General features: G+C 34.9%; 1 protein-coding gene across 1 annotated transcript; it reads left to right on the top strand.

Moving 5' to 3' along the window:
- Positions 1-9,233: 9,233 nt before the first annotated feature.
- Positions 9,234-11,142, top strand: LOC114367496 (F-box/LRR-repeat protein At1g55660-like). The gene is made up of 2 exons (XM_028324682.1): positions 9,234-10,587; positions 10,739-11,142. The coding sequence occupies exons 1-2, from the start codon at positions 9,604-9,606 to the stop codon at positions 10,913-10,915; spliced, it is 1,161 nt and encodes a 386-aa protein (XP_028180483.1). The 5' UTR covers positions 9,234-9,603; the 3' UTR covers positions 10,916-11,142.
- The last annotated feature ends 12,245 nt before the right edge of the window (positions 11,143-23,387 follow it).

The raw sequence follows: 23,387 nt of genomic DNA, 5'->3' as shown, positions 1-23,387 counted from the left end.
TTGTTATGTACTCCTAAGCGTCCCAGGGTGTTTTTTCACTGACATGGTACCACATTGCATATAGGATTGAGTCTTAGCATAACTGTTGCATATGCTTGCTAATTGATGTGTTATTATATCTTGATCGAAGTGTGGGATTCTTGTGCAATGTGATTGATGATTGAAAAGTGAATTTTGAATGACGAAGTGGTGAAGTTACGTGAGCTATGTTTAAGCAAGTGGTATCTCATTTATATAATATGTATATTTAATTGTCTTGTTTCTCTATTAGCTAGGAATATGATAACTCACTCCTTGTGTGTTGTTGTGTTTGGATCCTGTGATGATCTTGAACTTGTGTTCGGGGGAGCAGATGAATAGGTGGATGACTATGAAGAACTTCATGCTAGAGGACACGGGAACACAACGCTTTGATAGGATGTGACATTAGGATATAGGTTCTATATTAATTGTATGAAGCTTAGATGACTTTGTTTGAGTCGAGAATACTTTATTATTTATTTGGAAAAGTTTGAATATGATGTAGAAGAAAATGAATGTGAGTCTTTTTCCCCTTTGAAATACTTGTAAAAAATATGTTTTAAAAATACTTTTAATTAATATTTGAATTTTTGATTGAGGTCGTACCCGAATCAAATAAACATGAAAATGCAGTAACTAGGAAGTGATCCTAGGTCGTTTCCCAACGAGCAATGACAAACCAAATGTTCATAATATACTTGCGCAGTAACAATAACGATTGGTGGGGTTTGTTTGTTTTGTGATTAAAGAGCAGAATAAGTAAACTGGAATATGAAACTACTAATATTAAAAACGGGTTGTTTTCTCTTATTCAGAAGTCATTCTCTTATCCTAGGTCATGGAGAATTTGTCCCTAACAATTAACCACTTAATCAAACCCTATTTCAATTTACTAAGCGAAAATCAACTTAGGGTTGTCAATACGTGATTAGGCACCACATACACCAATTAGTCCTTCGTCCATTAAGCATGAACATAAGTTAGGCTCAGAGGTAATTAATTGAACACGAAGTGTGCACTGATTAATGTTCACGAATTTGGGATAACTGGTGAAGGGAAAACTGCCAAGAAACCACATTACAAACAAAAAGAGAGTTGGACTTCATCCTCAAAAGGAAACAACACCAGAAAAACTAGCTTTCCATAGATTCAAACAGGAAATGTAACATCCCATTTTTTTCATAAATAAATTTAAAAAACTTTTTAGTAAAAATAAATAAATAAATAAATATAGAGCAAATAATAGGCTGAGTACCCTAGGTATAAATAGTTATGTTAAGTCAGCTGCCTCCTTTTTGGCCTCATTTTCGTTTTTCCCCTTCTCCTCTCAAAACTCTTTCTTTTTCCCGCAGCCTACCAAACCTGTCTCAGAAAAACAACGATCTCAAACCTGTTCACCGTTGGATCGTCGTAAAATTTGAGTATCATGTTCACAACCCAATTCCGAACATTCTCACCGTTGGGAATTTCAAAATCATATCTGAGCTTAGAGGAAAACCCTCCGCATTGTAGCATTTTAATTTCCCGCAGAAACCTAAAACTGTCTTGGTAAAACTACGATCCCAGTTTCGTTAGTCGTTGGATTTTCATGAAATTTGGATATGTTGTTCGAAATTCATTTGCGCACACTTCCACCTTTGGGATTTGCGAGATAATATTCGTGGAGGGATAAAAAGGAATCTCATGAAGACAGTACAAGTGGAGGTTTCAATCTCTTCTCCGTCTCTCTGATGTTTGGGAATTCTATCGGAGCAGTCGGAGGAATAACTGAAGAAATCTCAGGAAACCGCTAGAGATGCTGCTATCGCTAGCTGAAGACACGTGAGTCCGCTCAGAGGTAAGGGATGAGTTATTCACGATTGGAGATTAGTGAGAACATGTGCAGGAATCCTTAGAGTATCAATTGGAATGAGTTTTGGGGTGTTTCTACAATTTTTACTTTATCCTTATAATTATAACTATGAGTTATATATAAATTATATATGTTTGATGAATCATTTGATGTCCCATTGAGAAATTTTTGTGAAATTAATGTGCTCTTGTATTGAGTGTGAACCGTAGTATGAATTGATGAAATTAAGTAAGAAGATATTGAGTTTGTATTTTCCCCTTTTCATGCTGTTTAGTTTTTTTTATAGTTTAAAATTGATATTATATTTGAAATTGAGAAAATAATTCTAATAGACTATGTGTTGTATTCTTAGATAATATATATATGAATTCATGTATACTTATATATATGAGAAAGTGTTTATATAATTATTTAAAATTGGTACATTGAAAACTTCCTTTAAATTCATGATCAAATATGATATTCGTTGCTGGATTTATATATATAGATTTAGTCATATATTTATTTATATTAATATTTTATGTAAATAATGTTGTAGTGTTGTTATTGTGCGATTCCAAAAATTATTCAAATGTTGGAGTTCGAGAATACTATGTTTAGATTTGAGATGCCTGTGTATTGAGATGTGTGTATTGAGTTATGAGCTGTGAATTATACAATAACCCGACCAGTGTTGATATTGAGAAAATTGTTTATGCGCAGTGTTAAAGAGAATGTGTAGATCTCCTATTTAGGAACCAGTGTTAAATTGTAGCGCAATGTGTTATATGTGTTGAAACATGAGTGTGAGGTTGTGGTATTGTGTAATTCACTAGCAGTGTTTATAAATGGAATATGTGATAAATTGTGAAATAACATGTTGCTTTGAGATTATAATATTGTTATTGAGATTGAGTATAAGTGTAAAGTTGAACATGTGTTAATTTGTGATATACGTGTAAACATGTGATGGTGGATTGTGACATTATGAGGTGTGAAATTGTGAATGAGTTTTGGTTGTGGATAAGTGTGTAGTTAACACTTGATGTGACATTACTTGTGTTGTAAGCTATGAATTGTACAATAACCCGACCAGTGTTATCTTGAGAAAAGCGTTGATGCGTAGTGTTAAAGAGAAAGTGTAGGTTCCTAATTAGGAACCAGTGTTAAAGAGAAAGTGTAGGTTTCCTATTTAGGAACCGGTGTTAAATCGTAGTGCAATTGTGTTGAACGTGTTTAAAACACGAGCGTGAGGTCGTGGGTATTGTATAATTCATGAGCAGTGTCTGCATGCAAAATTGTTTTAGGGGTTGGACCTGAATCAGGAGGGAGAGGCCCTGACGGACTCTTCGGAGTGTAGGCCTTGGGGGTCACCGGGTTTGAGTACTCCTTTAAGCCTATGTTGATCCCATATGGTTGGAGTATTCTTGCAAAACATCGTGACCCTGACTGGTCTCCCTATGATCTTACTTAGTGAGAGTGACCTGACAAACCCATTGTGTGGTGTGTCTTGTTATGTACTCCTAAGCGCCCCAGGGTGGTTTTTCACTGACATGGTACCACATTGCATATAGGCTTGAGTCTTAGCATAACCGTCGCATACGCTTGCTAATTATTTATTATGAGATTGATGTGTTATTATGTCTTGATCGGAGTGTGTGATTCCTGTGTATAATGATTGATGATTGAAAGGTGTGATTGATGGATGAAAAGTGTGATTGATGAATGACAAAGTGATGAAATAATGTGAGATATGCTAAGTAAATTGTATTTGGCTACTATATGTTGTGTTGTTTCTCTCTAGTAGTTAGCAATGTGATAACTCACTCCCGGTTTGTTGTTTGTGTTTGGATCCTGTGATGATCTTGAACTTTGTGTTCGGGGGAGCAGATGAATAGGTGGATGACTATGAAGAATCTCATGCTAGAGGACACAGGAACACCACACTCTGATAGGATGTGACATTAGGATATAGGTTCTATATTAGTTGTATGAAACTTAGATGGCCTTCTTTGAGCCGAGATGACTTTATTATTTATTTGGACAAGTTTGAATATGATGTAGAAGAAAGTGAATGTGAGCCTTTTACCCATTTGAAAGACTTGTATTTTAAAATGTTTTAAAAATACTTTTAATTAATATTTGATTTTTTTATTCCTTTATTAATATATATGTGAGGGGTAGAGGGTGTCACAGAAAACGCAAATGAAACATGAAGCAGAAACGTAAATGAACAGAAACGTAAATGAACAGAAATGTAAATGAAACAGAAACGTAAATGAAAGTAGAAGAAGAAGCAAGAACGAAATTGTAATTAGAAGCAGAAAACGGAAAATTGCATTAAGAACGAAAACAGTAGCCTTAGAACAGAAAAACGTGAAAACCTAAAACAAAAGCTCTGAATAATAAAATAGCATAACAGAATAGTCTTGCATGAATCCCAAGGCTGCTATTTAAAAAGAGTCACTCAAAGTCACTGGGCCCTATTACAATACTATGTCCCAAAACGAAATAAACACTGAACAACATAAAATAAAATTGCGAAATTTCCTAATTAGAAATTAACTAAGGTAAGCGTTGCTTTATTTGCCCTCTTCAAGTCCATAACCAAAATCCGGATTAAGCCCAATGTTTCATTAATTCCTGAAATTAGATTAAAAACATCAAATTAGCTAAATGAGCCCAAATAATAAAATTGTCTGATTAATAGACAATTAAGACCAATCAGTAATTAAAATGATGCAAAAAGGGTTTAGAAAATAGAAGAAAATGATGGCACATCAATTTTATTTTTCCTTATTAGTATATATGTGAGGGATGGAGGGTGTCACAATGTGACTGTATAAGAAAGTAAACAAATTAGTTGCGTACTTGCTTTAAAACTCTCCAATGGCCAGAGTTGATATCATACGTACTTAAATGATATTCGTGCTTAATTCTTCCGGCAATGAATTTTACAGAGTATCCTGTTTTGTTTATTTTATGCTTACCTTTCCCCTCGTCCTAAATACTCTTTTCTTACAGCAAATTATAGATTGCTATATTGTAAGGGGCTTGCTTATGATGTATGTTACCAGAAACTTCATGTTCGACTTATGACTTAGCATTATTGGCCATTAGTCCCTTTATGTGAATGGATTTGTTTGTCGATGGCTCCCTTTTATTATGTGTCCAAGTTGTTGCTCAGTTTGTTGTATGTTATCGCGTTGCTTATGCTGTGGGGAGCAGGTATGCACTACCATGGTTTGATACACTGCCTTGTATTCTACATTCAATGATGTGAATTATGAGTGATTAAGAGAATAGTTCCTAGTGGTTGAACTAAGGCTAGAAGGGATATCTTATATTTGAAAGGGATTTGAGATTGGGCTTTATCTGTTTCTTCTTTCCTGTGATTCTATTCTTTCAAACTGTGAATTATTTATAATAAAGATATTTGAACTCTATTCAGTATGCACTTATTTTGGACAGTTTAGTTTGTAAGGAGTAATTTAAAATTCTCCTATGCATCCTTCTACCAATCCGTTCACTTGTCGAATATAAGATTGAATGTTTTTATATTTTAAGATATTAAACAATTTTTTCTTATGATACATTTTTGTAAAAAAGCTTTCAGAGGATTAATAGAAAAATATTATAGGAGGATTGATAGACATATATATGTTAGGAAGGGCAAAAGGAGAATTAATTAAGGGGGCAATGTAATAGAGCAATTATTTAGGGCCCTAAAATAGGATTGTCAGTGACTCAAATAGGTAGAAAAATAAAGAAGTAGACTATTTAGGTCCTATTTGGATAAATTTTCCCATAAGCACTTATGGGGCAGAATACAAAGAAGAAAAATAAAATAAGCTTATTCTATGAATATTTATCATAAGCTAATTTTAGCTCATGGAGAAACTTATTTCACTTTTCGTTATTTTTTTCTCTTATAAGTACTCACGGATAAGTTTATTCAAACAAGACCTTAATTAGAGATTAAGGTATCCAGGAGGAAAAGGAGGAAATTAGGAGTGGCTTGAAACATCTGAGACTTCTTGTATCCTGCTTTCATCAATAAAACATAGCAGTATTGATTGTAATTTTTTCTCTCATCTTTCTCTGCCCTCTGGTTCTAGGTGCCGGGTCTAACAAGAATACATGCAATGTTACTTTTCTGTAAATGATTTGTATTAACTCCTTTTCTTTTTCTTTATTGCCTTGTTCTATTAGATGAGTCATGCCTTATACATTTTTTTATGCATAAGTCTCTGGGGAAGTCTTAGTTAATAATTTGTAATGTTTGGCCAAATTAGTAGTTGATATGAACTTCTCAGTAATTATGGATATCTGGAGTGGATGTTTCGGATGCATATTGCATGATCAGATATGATTTTCAAGATTTTAGATAGGCTATATTATTATTCGATTGGTTCATGTGCTTACTTGATTATCTTTCAAAACCAAAGTGAAAGAGTTTTAGTTAGCCTATTTAAGTGTTTTAAGATTTTGATTTTATTATCCGTGGGAGAATCAAACTAGGTACTCTCTTATTGTCTTATCATAGGTCATTCATGTATTACTTGGAATTACTTCCTCAACATTTCATGTTTGGTTTCAGTTCCTTTATTTGGATCAATATGTTTGTCAATTGTCAGGATCCCTTTAGAATTGCCATATCTTGTCTTAGGAAGGAATCCCTGAATATGTTGCTTGTCACCAAATCGCAAGGTATTTTTGTGGCGTAATCACCCTGTCACTTTTACCAATAATTTAGAAAAATGACAGCAAGCAACTTGAATTACTATTCTATTTGTTGCTATGCCAAGTATTTCTAGGTTTTCACTCCCCAAAATGGCCACTAAAGCAACTCCTCTTTTTGGATTATCACATTCCAAAATGTTTTCATTAGATACTAAGATTTATTTTTTGTTTTAAAAAACTTTGGAGAAGTCATTAATTTCTATAAATGAAGTATTTGTGTAACTAATTTTGGTTTAGATATCAATTGAAAGAAAAGAGGGGGTAAGTTGCCTGTTCTGCTCCAAATGAAAAGATAAGGGGACAAGAGGAAGAGACAGGCGGAGAGAGGGATAGGCAGAGAGTGAGATGTCTGTTCTGCTCCATATGAAATTTATGGAAACAAAAAATGTTGAGCTGAAGTTTCATACATTAGTTTAAATATTTTTACACTGTCATCCAATTAGAAAAATATTTTAAAAAATAAAAAATCTTATATGACAATCTATTATTGAATGACAGTGTAAAAAACATTTGACTGTCAATGTATTTGGGTTAAATTCTATTGATATCTAGAAAAGCAAAATCATGATGTTGGAATAAAAGTATCTACACATGAGCTTCTGGAATCTTAATGTCGCCAAGACTAAACAAAATAAATATTAGACAGATCTTTATGGATGACCAGAATTGGAAACCCTCCTGGATGATCTTGATTGTTACCTTAGTGATTGCAGCAGATTAATTCTAATGCTGAAAATAAGAAAAATTGAAGCATGGAATTCGTCAAATTGCTTGCAATTTATTTGGTGGGAAACATGAACTCAGTACCTATTAAAATTCAAATGTAAATTTACCCGCTTCTTTTGAACGTGAACATATTCATCAGTTTTATGTAGTATGTCTTCCCTGTGAACGAAAAATAGATTGCAATCAACATGGAAATAGAAAAGATGAGTACTGGTGGTGCAATAATGGAAAACATCTTAAGCTTGATATTTCAAAAAAATGATGAAAAATTTCACTAAAATCCTAAGGTCAAGTTGAATAGTTGGTAGCTAAAAGATTTAAGATATTAGAGTGAAAACCAACATTTTGACTCAATTATATGAAGTTATTGAGAATAATGTCTTAATACAAGTAAAGAGAAAAGTTGTTTCTTCCCACAAATAGGAATATGAACTATGAAGTATTCTGTGTTATCGACATGAAATTAGAAAAACAAATGAAGTTATAAGATGAACCACCCCACTAAACTGTAGAAGTTTTCTCCATATATGACATCTTCCATTGTGATGATGCTAGTAACCTCCTCATCAATAACATCTGGAAGAGAATCTATTTGTTCTTGTGAGAAATATTCGTTTTCTTGTTCCCACTGGCTGGATTCTTGACCTACTTCACTGCCTAGTTCCATGACTTTTTTTAATGTTGGACTATGAAATTGCACGTCACTAGAGTTTAAAGGGATTCATTCATGTACATAACTTCTCTGACTTATTTCCAGGAAAAAGGAAGAATCAGATTTTGCATATTCCATATTGACATACATGAATGATTTATTCTCTTCCAAGAAATTATATTTTTCTACTTTTGTATTGCAGTTCATCTTAAATAAAATGTTGTTTGATTTGAGATATGATTCCATGTCTAAATTCTGTAAGATGTTACCTCTAGCAACTTGAGCTGGGTTTGACATTTTATGAGTAATTATTTTAAAAAATGTAGGTGCTCTCTGTGTCTTTGTTGGATTTCAAAACAACAACCATATATGGCTTATGACCCTTCTGGAATTGATTCAATATCTCATATAGTGGCCAACTTTCATAAACTCTGTTAAACAATTATTAAATGGGCAATATCATGTAATTAGTATAGTAGTGACTACTGCATGAATAAAAAATCACAATACTACCACAGCACAGCTCCATATTGATTGATGTTTTAGCTGTCTCTTTTTTCCTTAAAAAAAAACTATTATTGTTTTACAATTTCTACAAAAATAACAATTTGTCGCAAGTGGTGTGACATTAAATAAGGATATTTAAGCCGGACAACAAAAATATTTTATATCCATTAAGTATTCTTTAAATTATGTACATTAACCTCAAACACCAATATGTACGTAAAGGAGATAGTATATCTGGTGGCCAGTCCTGATGCTAAAGCTCATATGAAATCTGGCTTATAAATTCCTGTCAAAATAGTTCTATTATACCTTGGAATTTTCCTAGTAATCAAATTCTTTATTGGGGTTTCATCTTCTGGGTGGCAGAATATCAAGTTATTAACCTGTACAAAAGAATTCATAGAAATTCCATATGGATACAGAATATTAATAAGCAATAATATTGAGAAACAAGCCAATGCACTGCAAAGTAACAACAATGTCTTAAATGTCAGATGGAAGCTTTCTACTTTGTCTTCATTAATTGGTATTGAACATAATGACAATACTATACTCCCCAAATTATATATTCAAGATTTACTGCAGAAAATACTTGAAATCCATTATATTTCCAATATGTCATATTCTTCAAGAAAATGAACTTTTTGTACTTTGTTTTCATAAATAAAAAATCTGTTTGCACTTTGTTGAAACCATTAGACCAAGTTGTAGACATACTAAATGATAAATAGTTTGACAGCATGTAAAGGACGGTTTTGTTGTTTTCGAAAGCTCTCTTCGCCTACTAGCTCTCTCTTCCGTTTTCAACTTCTCCGATTGCAATGCACACAGTAAAACAAACCGATGGACATGGTGCCCAAACCCATAGTTTTTGAACCAGGCACTGCAGTGGAAGTCAGCATCAATAGCAGCGGCTTCCGTGGCTCATGATTTTCTGGCACCCTCATCAGCCGCGTTGACTCCAACATATTCCTGGTGCAGCACCATCATAACTTGGTGCTGAGAGCAGTTGTCAGTCTTCACCAGCTCCGATAATTCCCCGGCGGGGGAGCTATCGAAAATTCAAGTCTGGTGACCACCGCAGGCGGTGAGCAAAGCCTTGTGTTTGGACTTGAAGAAGGTGATGGCGTTTTGGAAGGAGCAGCTCAGGGCAGACCACCAGTGGATCAATCACAGTTGGGTTCCCCCAATCAAAGACCACAATAATAGGGACAGGATCAGTGAGCTGCCGGACTCCATTCTGCTCCATATATTGAATTTTATGAACACAAAAAGTGCTGTTCAAACTTGTGTCTTGTCTAAAAGATGGAAGGACCTTTGCAAACGACTCATCAGTCTCGCGTACTGTCCTGATCCTTATCTCCTAAAGAAACGCGGGGTTGGAAGGTTTATGAAATTTGCAACCTGGGTTTTGTCTAGACGAGACGACGCCTATTCCCTACTTAATCTTACTCTTCACCTTTGTTGGACTGAGCCTGAACTCCTAGATAAGGTCACCAAGTATGCTCTGCTTCATGATGTCCGGCAGTTGACAATGGAGCTATATTCAGGCTTTAGACCTGACCTTGAGTCCCTCCCTTTAATCTTTTGCTGTCATTCTTTGACATCTCTTAAGCTTTGCATTAATGGAATGAACTATCCCCTCATAATACTTCCAAAATCTCTGCACTTGCCTGCATTAAAAAGCTTGCATCTTCAAGGTTTCAATTTTACTGCAACTGGCAATGACTCTGCTGAGCCTTTTTCAAACTGCTACGTGTTAAATACTTTGGTCCTTAGATTTTGTTCTTTGCATAATGATGCAAGGGTTCTCTGCATATCTAATTCTACCCTTTCCATTTTGACAATATTAGAAGGACAAACTTATCAAATTGTGCTTTCTACTCCAAATCTTAGTTCTTTTACTATCAGGGGTTCTAGTAGTCTCCAACTCTTCTCTACATGCAATCTTTCTTTCCTTGGAGAAGTAAATATTGATGTGTCTTGGGATGGACATTGGGCTGAGAAAAGTTCAATCATAAGTTCAAACATCGTAAGATGGCTGGTAGTGCTTGCCTATGTAAAGAAATTGTCATTTTCTCGGTATGCCTTTCAAATAATACTACATGTAAGTTACTTTAGTATGTTTTTCCTTTGTTATTTTTCCTTAATGTTCCTAACATGTTTTCATTCATATGTCAGAAATATTTCCTGTTCTCAATCTTGAATTTCAAAATATTGATTTAAATAAGTCTCTCCAACTCACTCTAATTGTGTAGGATTTCTCAAATCCCATTTCAATGAGACCTGAACCTCCAAGCTTTGTTAGATTGGAGTCACTGAAAGTGATCAAGCTTTTGTCTGCAAACGTATCTGATGAGAAAGTAAACACAGTAGTGGAGTACTTGCTTCGGGACTCTCCAATGGCCAGAGTTGAAATCTTGGGGGAATATTAAATGATATCATGGTTAAATCTTTTGGTAGAGATTTTTAGAGAGTATCCAGTTTTTGTCTATTTTCTGCTTACTTTCTGCTTGTCCTACATTCACTTTTGTTACCGGAAACTATTTTTCTTTCGTCTTTCTCTACCCTCTGTTGTTCCGATTCTAACAAGGATACAATGTTAATCATCTTCAAATGATTTGTATCAACTCCTTGTTATTTTTATTACTTTGTTCTATTAGATGAGTGTAGTCTTATTCATTTTTTGTTATTCACAAGTCTTGGAAGTATCAAAAATGAAAGAAATGAAAAATAAATAAAAAATAATTTTAGAATTCATTCATCAAAGTATTACAAAGTTAGTTTATTTATACAAAAACATAAAATAACTAACTTGAGTAACCAACTAACTTACTCAAATAACTTTTAGTAACTAACTAACTGTCATAACCAACTAACTATTCAAATAACTTCTAGTAACCAATTAACATACATAACCAACTAACTACTCAAATAACATTTTATAACTAACTGGAACTGTTTAATCATGATAGGAAGTGCTTAGTTTATAATTTGTAATGTTTTACCAAATTAGTAGCTGATCTGAAATGGTCAGTAATTATGGATTTCTGGATGTTTTGGATGCGCAATTGGGTATAACTTATGTTTCTTGTATATGAATGTTCTTGTTCATGGGAATGGTCCTGCAGAGATATTTTATTTGTGTGGGAGAATCAGACTAGAGATATATTTGTCTTATCATAGATCAGTCATCTAATACTTGGAATTACTTCTCAACATTTCATGTTTGGTACCAGTTCCGTTATTTGGATCAATATGTTAGTCATTTCATGTTTGGTTTCTGTTCAAGTTCTTGTGATTCCCAATCGATTCAATTTTATATTTATATTCTTGTTGTACATAGGTTAAAAGACTCGAAATATTTTGTAGAAAAAGGTCTAGCTAATACACGATCTTCATGTTGTTGAGACTAAACAAAATAAATAGTGTTTGAAGTTCTTTAACGATGAACAGAACTGGAAGCCCTCGTTGATGATCTTGATTGTGACCTTAGTGATTACAACAGGTTAATTATAATGCTGAAAAAAAATATGAAGTACGGAATTTGTTAGTTGCTATCAGTTTATTTTGGGCGAAACAGAAATGAACAAGTACATATTAGAATGTAAATTTACTCACTTTTGAACGTGAACACATGGACTCCAAGTTTGGCGGATTATTGAATCAGGCCTCCTCCAAAGAGAACTTCACCAATAAATTGGCCAGTCCTCGGCCTTGAATTTGAAGCTATTCACTATCCATTACAGGACTCCAAGAGTCATAATCTAATACATATTCACCTACCCACCATTACTTTGAAGCTATAATAAATTAATAATTAGAGCAATGAGAACAAAGGAATGAACTTAAAGAAAAGGGTGGAAAGATGATGGAATTTAAAGGGGAATAGGTCAGGTTACTGAACAGCGTCGCAAGCAGCATGTGGGGGGTTTTGAATTTGCAATCTGTGCTGATTTTTTACAGTCATAAATCGTATTTTTAAAATATAAATTAAAAAACAAATTTTGGTGGTCAAGAAACTGTCATAAATTGTGAATCCTTAAGGCGAGAAACTAAAAAGAATAACCTTTGAAATTAAGGGACTTAAGAGTAAAATTTGAAGGACCAAAAACAAAACAATTGAAATTTGAGTGAAAAAGACATATTTAAGTCAATACTTAGTTATAAAACTTTAATCATATAGCAAAGGTACTTTGATAAAAAAAGAAAAAAAAAAAGAGATTTGATAAAGTATATTAAATTAAATATTGAATATAAATTTCGTGTAAAACCTTGGAATATTTTGTCACGACTCTGAACTTAAGGTGCTAGTAGCGAGTACATGTACATATATGGGTATATAGTACGTGTATTTAAATTGACACCTCTGGTTATGAGATGGATATAGGTATTTTTTTCAAAGGCAAATATGAAGATGAATGCAATATACTATAATATATTTTCCAAATCCTACCCATTGTTATCCATATACAAATTCCTTGCAATTGAAAAATATAACTGCAAGCGGTGCAGTTTAATCCCTCACCACTTTCCTTGTTTTATTTTTTATTAATATTTTGTTTGATTTTAAATATATATATATATATATATATATATATATATATATATATATATATATATATATATATCACTGGTCAACATTCATCCAGTTCAAATATGTTTTATTTTGGAGATGTAACAAACAGAAAGGATTTCTGATATAAAACATTTGATTTGTCTAATTAACTACACATTGATTTCAAATAAATTTTATTTGGTTTTTGCTTTTTGGTTTATATATTCTGGCTGTGTCCTGTAGAACTGTAGGGTCAGCCGCGTAATGAATAGTATTTATATTATGCTACAGAATTACGCAGCAATGCGGCAAAACCATTAAATGGGGTATTTTTTAAAAAAAATTATCAAATGATATAAATTTTTAATTGATACCCAAAAATAAATAAGTTGTAGGATCTTCTGATTACAAAGTCATAAACTAACTTATGATTTTTGTTTTTTTTTTCTTTTCTTGTTAAAGTCAAAAGAATTTATGATTCTGATATTTTTTAATTATGACTTTGAAATCATAAATATTTTATATTTTTTATATTTTTATTAGAAGTTATAAATTATTTATGACTTTAAAATTATAAATAATTTTATTTAAATTAATTCGGAACGCCAATGATCTCCACCCACGTGAAGGGACAGAAGGATAAGGACGTGAGTGACACGCTTCATATTATAAAAAAGGCTAAGACTAAAGATGTCTCTTAGGAAACAAGCAGACTAGCAACGCACCACCATAGCAAACCAGCAACGCACCATGGTGAACGTGATGCAACGACCCAAGCGCGCAACTAGCCCACCCATGCATCTCGAAGATTACATCTAACGGAATCGCTGAGCTGGTAGGATCCTACTCGTTGTGATGATTATGCTGTCGAGAGCTTGTCCCTAGCCTATCTTTTTGCGTCATGCACCATGCATCTGTTATTTCTTTCTTGTAGTTAGCTCCTTTTGTGTAGTTGGTTAAGGCATGAACGTATGATGCCTATATATAGTTGTTATCGTGTAAAGGAAACACAGATGAATAAGAATATTCCCATTCCTTATCTCTTTTCTTGGAGGCTCCTAGTTCTCCAATTCTAGGATTGTGCTTAGGATCATAAACATATTTGGTGCTTTCATTAAGAGTCTCCCATGGCTGAGTCTATTCACTCAAAGTCTAACACGGAGCGAATCGAAGAAGCCATTGCCAAGTTGACTTCGAATCAGCTCCACTATACCACCACGCAGAACCACGTTACCGCCAAGCTCGACGAGCTCCTCCAAAGGGTTTCCGCATTGAAAACAACCTCCACTCACCTGCTTCTTCTTCTTCCGTGAATCCTCACAACCTAGCTCCGCCTGCTTCGCATCCTCACCTCATGAAGCTAGAGGTCCCACGCTTTGATGGCACAGATCCATTAGGTTGGATCTTCAAAATAACACAATTTTTTGAATGCCATGTTACACAAGATCAAGAGAGGCTCACCATCGCCTCCTTCTACATGGAGGGTACGACATTAGCATGGTTCCAATGTGTCATACCTTAATTTCGTCCGGGGACCATTGTTTGGTGGCATGTAACCTTCGCTTGACCGCCTCGAGGTACTTAAACATCCATCGTTAGGTAATCCGTAAAGTTCCGCAACGTTCCGGAAGTCGAAAGGAAGTATTGTTGCATAATCCGTAAAGTTCCGCAACATTCCGGAAGTCAAGAAGAGCCTTGTTGCGTAATCTGTAAAGTTTTGCAACATTCCGGAAAGGAAATGGGTGTCGTTACGTAATTCGTAAAGTTCCGTAACATTTTGGGAAGAAATCGGTAAAAAAACACGACAAAGGGAGTGTATTTAGCAAAATGGGGTGTGTGTAAATAAATAGGAATGCATTTAGCAAAAGGGGGGGTGAACTTATCAAGATCCTCCACATTTTGTTGGAAAATGGTTTTCGGGGCTTCCAGGGCTTTCATAATGCTTCCGTAAAATTCCTAAAAAACTTTGAGTAAGCCTATTTCACTTAATATTGGTGAAAGAGAAGAGGAAAAAGAGGGAAATCAAGTCCTATATGCTTTCTTAAGGCTTCCGTAATGCTTCCGTAAAATTCCTAAAACCCTAAATAAGAATATTTCACCTAATATGGGTGACAAGGAATAGAAAAAAAAAAAAAGAAAGTCAAGTCCTATATGCTTCCTTAAGGCTTCCGTGACTTTTCCGTAAATTACGAAAGAGGGGGTGAACTTATCAAAAGCAGGGTGCAAATAGCAATTTTCAAAATTTCAAATCTGGGCCTTCCAGAATATTTTCGAAGCAGGGTTGCTTATGGAGGAAGCAAATCCAGAAGCAACCCAGCTCGCTTGGGCGAGCTGGGCAACAACCTCCTCCCCCTTTTTTCCTATAAATAGGCGAAGGGAGGTTGTTCTAAATATCCCCAACCCCCTTGGCTATGCATTTCAGCTGTTTTGGGTGAAAAAAATTGTTTCCGTGAAGAAAATCCAAGCTGAGGTGCTTCCGTAACGCTTCCGAGACGTTTCCGTGAGCAAATCCATGAAGGTTTTCCGTCGTTCTTCACCGTTCTTCGTTCGTTCTTTATTCTTCAATGGGTAAGTTTTTGAATCCGAGACTTTCAATTCATTTCTTGCTTTTTTAGCTTTCATCTTCATTTCGTTCATTTTCGGTTTTCTTTTCTTTCGTTTTTAACGAGCTTTAACCGATCATTTAAATCGTTATCTCGCCTAATAAATGATAAAATAAATTTCAACCGATCATTTGTGTTGTAATCTCGTTTAATCACTGTTAAAACAAAATCTAACCGATCATTCACATTGTAACCTCGGTTAAATAAAAAAAAAGCAAAATAATAATAAAATAATCAAAATATCTTGAAAAATAATAATAAAATAATCAAATTATCTTTGAATAAAATAATCAAAAAAATCAATCGGACGTTTTTCTTTGGAAGTTTCCTTGAATGAATTGACTAATAACCAAAGTGAAACTAAGGCTAAAATCAACTCACAAATCAAGCTTTGTCAGCAAAAATCACTAAAAACCGTTTTAAGATCCAACGCCTTAAACGGTCATCTTTGCTTTCATCGGTTAACATGGACAGTTCAAAAGCATAAAATCAACCCATAACTTTACCGCTTTTTCAAGAACTACGTAGGTCTGATTTCCTCATCGCAATTGAGGATACGTAGGGTCAAAAGCCCCGCTTTTGTTGACCACCCCAAGAGATCGTTAATGGTCCAACGCCTTAATGTTTCTCTCCTTTCCAAAAATCAAAAGATCGTTTAATGGTCCAATGCCTTAAACGACTTTTGTTTTGGTCGAAATATATCTTGCAAAAAAAGATAAAAATAACTTAACCAACGTTCAATTCTTGAAGAACTACGTAGGTCTGATTTCCTTACCACAATTGAGGAATACATAGGAGCAAGGGAAACACCCTTGTCGACCACAAAAAGATAAAAAATATAAAAGGCATAAAAAGACATAAAAAACGTAAAAGAGAAAATAAAAAAAATTGAAGTCATATTTGCACACTCGATTAAAGGTTGTCGTCCCTTGTGACGGACGCGTGGGGTGCTAATACCTTCCTCGTGCGTAAAAACAACTCCCGAACCTTTCACACTTTTCGTAGACCACACTTTTTCCAGTTTTTCCGACGTTTTCCTCAAATAAATGTTGGTGGCGACTCCGCGCATTTTCCTCCCATGGAAGACACACCCATGAGCCCTCGCATCGCCCTCCCGTCGAAGGATAGGTTGCGACACAATGGATGATGAGGAATGGAAAGCTATCGTTGTGGCTAGGCTTCCTCTAGGCTCAGGAAGTCCGGTTTGCCCCATCTCAGTACGAGGATCCCACTAGAACCTTGTTTAAACTAACCCAAAGAGGTATGGTTCATGACTATCTGTCTCAATTTGAATCGCTAGCCAATCACACTATCAGACTTCCAGCACCGTTTCTACTTAGCTACTTCCTCTCCAATTTAATCTCAAAGATTCGCCGTGAGGTTCAGGCCCTTAGGCCCCTCACCTTGGTACAGGCGACGACCCTTGCACGACTGCATGAGGAGAAAATTAATGATCATCGTCGGGTCTACCAGAGCAGACCTCCTAGCTCTTCTTCCTTCCCGCCATACTCCATCACTTCGACACCAACCCCAACCACCCCGCTATTACCTTCCCTACCAAAACCACCTCCTATACCTATCAAACGGTTGTCACCGGAGGAGATGGCTAGTCGTCAAGAAAGGGGATTGTGTTTTAATTGCAACAAGAAGTTCAGTCGAGGGCATAAGTGTCCTTCCAAGTTTTTCCTCCTCATTGCCGATAACGATGACTATCAAGAAAGTGACCTCTCTACCGATATGCTGGTTTCGATGCAACCTCAGCAGGCTCAGATAAGCTTACATGCCATGTCCGTCCATCTGGCACCTGAAACCTTACATTTGTTGGTCGTATCTCAGACCAGAATGTGGTAATTCTGATTGACGGAGGAAGCACACACAATTTTGTGCAGGACCACCTGGTTCGTTCCTTAAGTCTGTCCGCAAGACCTACATCTCCTCTTCGAGTAATAGTAGGGAATGACAACAAAATTGAGTGCCGACAACTGTGTGAAGGTGCCACTGTCCAGGTGCAGACTCAGATTTTCACAGTCGATTTTCACGTCTTACCCCTCTGTGGAGCCGGCATGGTACTCGGTGTTCAATGGCAAAAATCTCTGGGCCAGTGCTCATTGATTACAATGACCTTACCATGAAGTCCATGCATGATGGAAGGATCTTTCAATTGAAGGGTAACCACGATGCCAATCTTCACCTCATTACACCGTCACAACTCCGACGACTAGTTCGAACGGAGGGAGCCAGTGCCTTCTTCCATATCCAGGTTCTTCCACCTGAGCCCTCTTTATCCAAAACACCACCTCAATACTCTACATATCTTCCCTAACACACAAATTTTCCTCCCTATTTCAACCACCAACCTCTCTACCACCCTCTTGTCCCACCAATCACGCGATCCATCTCCTTCCATATTCAGAACCAGTTAACATGAGACCATACCGCTACCCCCATTTCCAAAAGCAAGAAATCGAAAACCAAGTCGAATCAATGCTACGAAATGGCTTAATCTGCCCAAGCATGAGTCTCTTCTCATCTCTGGTTCTCTTGGTTAAGAAAAGAGACGGGTCATGGTGGTTCTGCGTAAATTATATGGCTTTGAATGCTATCACCGTGAAGGATAAATTTCCAATCCTGACAATCGATAAATTATTAGACGAGTTGGGTGGTGCTTGTTGGTTTTCCAAACTGGATTTGTTACAAGGTTATCATCAAATTTTGATGAAGGAAGAAGGTGTAACCAAAATAGCTTTCCGAACTCACCACGGCCAATATGAGTTCCATGTGATGCCATTCGGCCTGTGTAATGCTCCTTCGTCTTTTCAGACAACCATGAATAATGTCTTCAAACCCTTCTTGCGCAACTTTATCATTGTTTTCTTTTATGACATTCTGGTTTATAACAAGACATATGAGGATCACTTGGCTCATTTTGGAACAGACCTTTCAAACGCTAATGGAGGCCCAGTTCTTTTTAAAGTTATCCAAATGTTCTTTAGCTCAGACCCAAGTGTAATATCTGGGGCATAAAGTTTCCAAATCAAGAGTGAAACCTCTGCAGGAGAATATTCAAGCTATTCAACAATGGCCCTTGCTTTGATCTGTCAAGGCTCTGCGTGGATTTTTGGGACTATCGAGTTTCTACAGACATTTCATTAAAGGATATGCAACCATAGTTGTGCCCTTAACACAACTCTTAGCAAAGTATTAGTTTACTTGGACCCCAGAGACCATTAATGCCTTCGAATAGCTAAAGAATGTAGTTAGCAAGGCACCAGTTCTGAGTTTACCAGACTTTGCCTTGCCTTCGTGATTGAAACAAACGCGTCAAGTGTTGGCATGGGCACTGTGCTTTTGCAACAAGGGCATCCTATTGCATTTTTTCACAAAGCCTTTTGCAGCTTCTGTGTACATCCATGTACGTTCGAGAGGTTGCAGCCATAACCGCGGTAATACTTACTAGGTCATCACTTCACCATTCTCACTGATCACCAGAGTCTTAAGGAGCTGATGGCGCAAGTAATACAGACTCCTAAATAGCAGATGTATTTGGCACGACTTATTGGATACGATTATACCATTCAATATCGTTTCGGGCAATCTAATGTTGTTGCAGATGCTCTATCAGGAATTCTAGAATCCTTCGACGAATGTGGTTGCCGAGAGGACTCCAGTTCATCTCTATGATGCTTCATGAATTCCATTCAACTCCTATAGGTGGGCACATGGGTATGGCTAAGACCCTAGCACGAGTGCAGGATAATTTCACTTGGAATGGCATCAAGGAAGATGTCAAGAAGTTCGTCCAGACCTGTGTGGACTGCCAACATACCAAGTATGATAATCGCAAACCTGTGGGTTTACTCAATCCATTACCAGTGTCATTGTGTTCGTGGGAGGACCTTTATTTGGAGGATTGGACCACTCTACAGGAAGCTTATCACCTTGAGGACAAGATGCTCTTTGATGAAGGGGGGAATGTTAGGAAACAAGCAAACCAACCATGCATCATCATAACAGACCAATAACTCACCATGGTGAACATGATGCAATGACCCAAGCGTGCAACTAACCCACCTAAGCATCTTGAAGATTACATCAAACGGAATCGTTGAGCTGGCAGGATCCTACTCGTTGTGATGATTATGCTGTTAGGAGCTTGTCCCTAGCCATTATCTTTTTGCATCATGCACCATGCATCTATTATTTCTTTCGTGTAGTTAGCTCCTTTCGTGTAGTTGATTAAGGCACGACCGTATGATGCCTATATATAGTTGTTTTCATGTAATGGAAACGCACATGAATAAGAATATTCTCTTTCCTTATCTCTTTAAAACAATGATAATCTTAAATTAATTTATGATTTTGTACTAAAAAATTATAGAATATCCCATTACTTTATATATATATATATATATATATATATATATATATATATATATAAATTTAAATTTATCCCATTTGAGGCTTTTTTTTTTACCAAAAAGGGTATATTTTTTCATTATTTACCAATCACGTGTAAGTTTTAAAAAATTACCTAAAAGGAAGTAAGTCGTAACAGGTGTTACGACTTACGACTTTCTAATGTCGTAAAATTATTTATAACTTCAGTTAATATCTTTTACAACTTTCAAGTCGTAGGGAATTTTTTTATTTTTGATTTTATGACTTTAAAGTCGTAAAACCTTTTTTTTTTTGTTTACGACTTTGAAGTCATAAATCACTTTTTTTTTAATGTTTAAGTTTTTTTTTCAAATTTAAAATTTTTTATGGTTTTTTTTTTATTTTTTTTTAATTTTTAAAAAATTATTTAAATGTATAATAAATAATATTAATTTGACTTATTATTAGTATATTTTTTATGGTTTTATTTTATATGTTATTAATTTATTTTAATGTTTTATTATTTAAAATGTTTTATATTTTTAATACTCTTTTATTTAAATGTTTTTGTTTATTTAAAATTTAGATAATCTATTAATAAAAATACATAATAAAATTAATACATTAATATAAAACACACAATACAAATTAAAAAAAATATATAAAAAGTACAAACTATATTAGTCATGTACTTGTTTGTATGGACCGTTAGTATGATTATGTCCTTCACTTCTACATAATGAGTATTTTTTAGGTCTATTTGAAATTGGTTTGTCCATCTCATTATGTATTTGAGTAGTGATCGGCCTACCCGATGTCTGTCGTTGTTTCGAATGATTAGACATAAAATATGGACCTAAATATTGAGGCCATATGTCTTCACTTCCAAGGGAACGAAAGTGATGTTGATCAACTTTGAAAATATTTTCCAACTTGTGTACAGGGTGAACAAAATCATCATAATTTAAATTGCAAAAAGCACACGCTGCAATTGCATACGAACAAGGTATCAAAGTGCTTGAAATTGTCCACAATCACATGACCGTTCATTCAATTTGACAGTGCATGCCATTGCTTGTCGACCAAGTCACATATTTACAATTTCTTGAACCTCAAACTCCCCTATTTCTCGAACATACATGCGAACATGATGCGAGGTAGCAATTTGCTGATTTTCTTGCATCATGACATATACGTCTTCAAAGTACCTATGTCCTGCCTTTATCATATTCATGATTTTGATGCCATTAGTAACAAATGAATCATTTATTTTATTAAATGTTTCATTGACTAAGACAGTAATAGGTAATGCTCGGGCTACCTTCAAAACAAAATTCATACATTCGACAAGGTTGGTAGTCATATGGTCATGCTGTTTTCCTTCATTATAGGCTTGAGTCCATTTATTTTTAGAAATTTGATCCAACCAATCTGTTGCTTGTGAAAACTCTTCTCACATTGTAAGCAACTTTGCCTCAAATCATGGTTTCCTCATCTCATATCTTATGCCAAAAGATAAAACAATGAGTAATAAATATAGTAAAGATGTAATAAAGCAACAATATGATGCATGAAATAGGAAAGAAGCATACCCATATTGATAACTTGTTTTTTTAAGTCAACATTTTTAAAATGTTTGTTGAAATTTGATGCAATGTGGCTAATGCAATACACAAATGAAATATATCATGTGAAGGAGCACTATCTACTGAGGTTGTAAATCTACTTTATAATTTTAAAAAATTCTTGATATTATTATTCATTATTATTTCTAACTTTGTAAAATTGAGTCACAGTATTATCCTAATCATCACCAACATCAATCATATGCAGAACCCAATGTACCTCCCGTGCATGTTCTGGATTTATGTCCCAACATCGTCTTTCACAAGCATAATATCAATCAACAGGCTTCTCTGGATACGTGTCTCAAGGATGTCAACAAAGTTTTCAACCAGTGGGGTTCTCACCGTATATGCCTCAATATTCATTTCAAATCCCTTCTACCTCAAATATTTTTTATGGCCCCTCACAAATGTTTGGCACCACTTTCAGCACTCCACCATCTGCATATAATCTACCATCATGTTATCTTTCATCATTACCTACTCAAATGCGTGACATGGGTCGTCATGAAGATGAGGAGGATGATGATAATAACAACAATAACGATGATAATGATGGTGATGATGATGATGACAACGGTGGTAATCATGTTCTTCAACAATAACACACAATTACAAATGAGCATCCTAGAACAAGAGGAGGTAGAGGTCGTAGACCAAGAGAACAATAAACATAGACAAATCAATTTTCATTTAAATATAATCAATTTTTAAATTAAAGTGTTTCAAATTTTTAACATCTCCTTTTAATTTTATAATGTATTTTATTAATAGATTATCTAAATTTTAAATAAACAAAAACATTTAAATAAAAAAATATTAAAAAAATATATAACTTATTTTAAATAATAAAACATTAAAATAAATTAATAACATATAAAATAAAACCATAAAAATATACTAATAATAAGTTAAATTAATATTATTTATTATATATTTAAATAATTTTTAAATTTTTTTAAAAAATAAAAAAAAACCGTAAAAAAATTATAAATTTGACAAAAAAACTTAAACATTTAAAAAAATGTGATAGACAACTTCAAAATCGTAAAAAAAAAGTTTTATGACTTTAAAGTAGTAAAAAAAATTAAATAAAGTTGTAAATAATTTTATGACTTCAGTTAAAAAAATAAAAAATCATAATAAGTATTAACTCAGAAGTTGCAACATGTGTTGTGACTTATCTCTTTTAGGTAATTTTTTAAAAGGGTTGAAAAATAACGAAAAGGTAAAAAAAAAGCCCCATTTTGATATTTTTTTTAAAAAAAATTACCCCCAAATTGATCGTTTTGTCCAGCAATGCAGCATGAAAAAGTAAGCATTTCGTGCTTCTATATATATATAATTTTTTTTTTCGATCACTCGCCATACATTGTACAAGATGGAGCCCAAAGCTATCGTTTTCGAACCGGGCTCTGCAGTGTACTTCATCATCTACGGCGGCTCATGGTTTTCCGGCACCATCATTGGCTGCGTTGACTCCGACAGATTCTTGGTCCAGTACCGTCGTAATTCGGTTGAGAGCACAGTTGTTAGTCTTCACCAGCTCCGACCACTTCCTCCACCGGAGAGCCACCGGGAATTCAAGTCGGGCGACAAGGTGGAGGTGTTCCACGACCACCGCTGGCGGGATGGCCATGTCACCGCAGATTTAGTTAATGGAAGGTTCGTTGTGTCTTTCAGAGATTCGGAGGAGATGATGCTTCCAAAGGAGCAGCTTAGGGACAGGATCAGTGAGTTACCT

This window comes from Glycine soja, chromosome 9 (genome assembly GCF_004193775.1).
Source record: "Glycine soja cultivar W05 chromosome 9, ASM419377v2, whole genome shotgun sequence".
In the NCBI taxonomy this organism is placed as follows: domain Eukaryota; kingdom Viridiplantae; phylum Streptophyta; class Magnoliopsida; order Fabales; family Fabaceae; genus Glycine; species Glycine soja.
The sequence above is the reverse complement of the archived record's forward strand: the minus strand, read 5'-3'. Positions and strand labels throughout refer to the sequence as shown.